This window comes from Tarenaya hassleriana, unplaced genomic scaffold (genome assembly GCF_000463585.1).
Source record: "Tarenaya hassleriana unplaced genomic scaffold, ASM46358v1 Cleome3, whole genome shotgun sequence".
Taxonomy (NCBI): Eukaryota; Viridiplantae; Streptophyta; class Magnoliopsida; order Brassicales; family Cleomaceae; genus Tarenaya; species Tarenaya hassleriana.
The window spans coordinates 6,764,020-6,766,231 of NW_010966177.1; the positions used below are offsets into that span (position 1 = coordinate 6,764,020).

The 2,212-nt window shown below is 46.5% G+C and overlaps 1 protein-coding gene across 2 annotated transcripts in view; it reads left to right on the top strand.

Annotated features, from left to right (window-relative positions):
• Positions 1-227: 227 nt before the first annotated feature.
• The window catches only part of LOC104819815 (BEL1-like homeodomain protein 4), a 6,347-nt gene continuing 4,362 nt past the window's right edge, over positions 228-2,212 (top strand). The window contains exons 1-2 of one of the 2 annotated variants that reach the window (XM_010550073.2): positions 228-629; positions 806-2,187. In XM_010550073.2, coding sequence (XP_010548375.1) covers positions 904-2,187 — 1,284 coding nt within the window. In that variant the 5' untranslated portion in view covers positions 228-629; positions 806-903. The remainder of the gene's footprint in view (positions 630-805; positions 2,188-2,212) is intronic. The other variant, XM_010550074.2, reaches the window with a different exon arrangement.

Below are 2,212 nucleotides of genomic sequence, written 5' to 3' on the forward strand. Positions count from 1 at the left end.
CACGAGGCCTTTCGGTAATTCCGTATCCTTTTCTTTCTTCCTTTTTTTAATCGTTATTGAAATGGGATACCTTTGCCAATTGTTTTTAAAATAACCAATTTGTAAAAATGAGAGCATAAAAATATATTTTTTAAAAATAGGGGACAAAAATAAATAATTATGATGATAAAGAAGATTGGTGGGTTAAAAAGGGAGGTGAAGAAGAAAGAACAGCGACTGCTCTCCCTCTCTCTCTCTCCCAGATTTTTTCTTTGTCTTCCTTTGAGAGATTTATGAATGTTTCTTTAATCTCTTTTCTTTTATAGTTCTTTTTTAATGGTTTCCAGAATTTGCTGAAAAGAATTCGCACTAGCAGAGAAGAAGAGGAAGACAGAGAAAGCGAGACTTCGCATAAAAAACGATACCTAAGTTCCATCTCCATCTCCATCTCTCTCTCTCTCTCTCTCTCTCTCTCTCTCTCTCTCTCTTTCTCTCTCTCTCTCTCTCTCTCTCTCTCTCTCTCTGCAACTCCAAGGTATTACAGTCTGCTTTCTACCATAACCTCGTCATCTACAAACGTGTGTGTGTGTGTATGCGTGTGTATATGTGTTTCCGAGTGTTATAGATACAGACGATGACCGAAGCTGAAAGTAAGAACCCAGGAAAGGGGGTTGAAGAAAGAGATTGACTCCTTTCTTCTTCTTCTTCTTTTTTTTTTACATTAATTTTTTTTTTCAGCTGGGTTGGTTAGTGTTGTCGTGTTAGATTCTCGGCGACCAAAGTGTTTCTTTTTGTCTGAATAGATCCTTAAATTCTGATACTGCAGGATCCGATCAAGTGTGTATGTGTACACAATCAATCACACACCCTTCCGAGGAGAGAGAGAGGAGATATGAAGAAGAAGATTGAAGAATTCATGAACACATGGGAATAGCTACAACTCCGAATATCATCTCTTCCCACCATCAGTCCATCAAGATTCTGGACAACAATTCACCATCATCATCATCATCATCATCATCATCATCATCAGATCTTTCTATGTCCCAAGATTATCATCATCATCACCATAACCACCAAAGCATCTTCACCTTCTCCAATGGATTCGACCGATCATCCTCCACTCTGACAACTCATCAATCCCAGCATCCGCCGCAACAAGTGGGTATAGACGAAGATTCCGCCTCCGGAGCTGGGATTCCAGTCTACGAAACCGCCGGAATGTTGTCGGAAATGTTCAGTTTCCCCGGCGGCCCATCAGCCTCCGGAGAACTTCTCGACCAATCCCTACCGCCGAGTTACAATCCGACCAATTCAGTCACTACAAGACAGTTGTTGGAGCAGCAACACCGTCACCGTCACCAGAATATTCCGGGGATGAACGCCATGGACTCCGCCACCGCCGCCGCCGCAGCCATGCAGCTTTTCTTGATGAACCCTCCTCCGCCGCAACCGACAACGCAACGGTCACCGTCTCCGTCGCCGCCGCAAGAGTCGACAACCAACAACAACTCGACTCTTCACATGTTACTACCGAACCATCATCAAGACTACTCAACAGCTTACAACAACAACAACAGCGCTATCCAACACCAGCTTCATCAACAGTTCACGTGGTCGGATCATCAACATCACGGCCAAGTAGCCGCCAGCGCAGAGATCGGGACCGTCCACGTGGAAGGAGGACAAGGCCTCTCCTTGTCTCTTTCTTCGTCCCTGGCGGCGGCGGCCAAGGCCGAGGAGTATAGGAACATTTATTACGGAAACAACCACGGAATGGCCGGTGCTTCACCTTCATCTAACACCCCGGCTCATCATCAATACAACCACTTCAAGGGTCTATTAGATTCTTCTCATCATCACCACCATCACCATCATCAAGCGGTAGGTCATTTCGTCTCGCCATCGGCATCTTCCTCATCCTCCTCAATTGCAGGGATCAACATCTTGAGGAACTCAAAGTACACGAAAGCTGCGCAAGAGTTGTTGGAGGAGTTCTGTAGTGTCGGAAGAGGACATTTCAAGAAGAGCAAGTACGGTAGAAACACTGCCAACCCTACCACGAGCGGCGGCGGCAGTGGCGGAGGCGGAGGCGGAGGGTCTTCTTCTCCGGCGGCGGCGGCGGGGAAGGATCATCCTCCGTTGTCGGCGGCGGATCGGATCGAGCATCAGAGAAGGAAGGTCAAGCTACTCTCCATGGTTGAAGAGGCATGTTCTCGTTCTATCCTCTTTC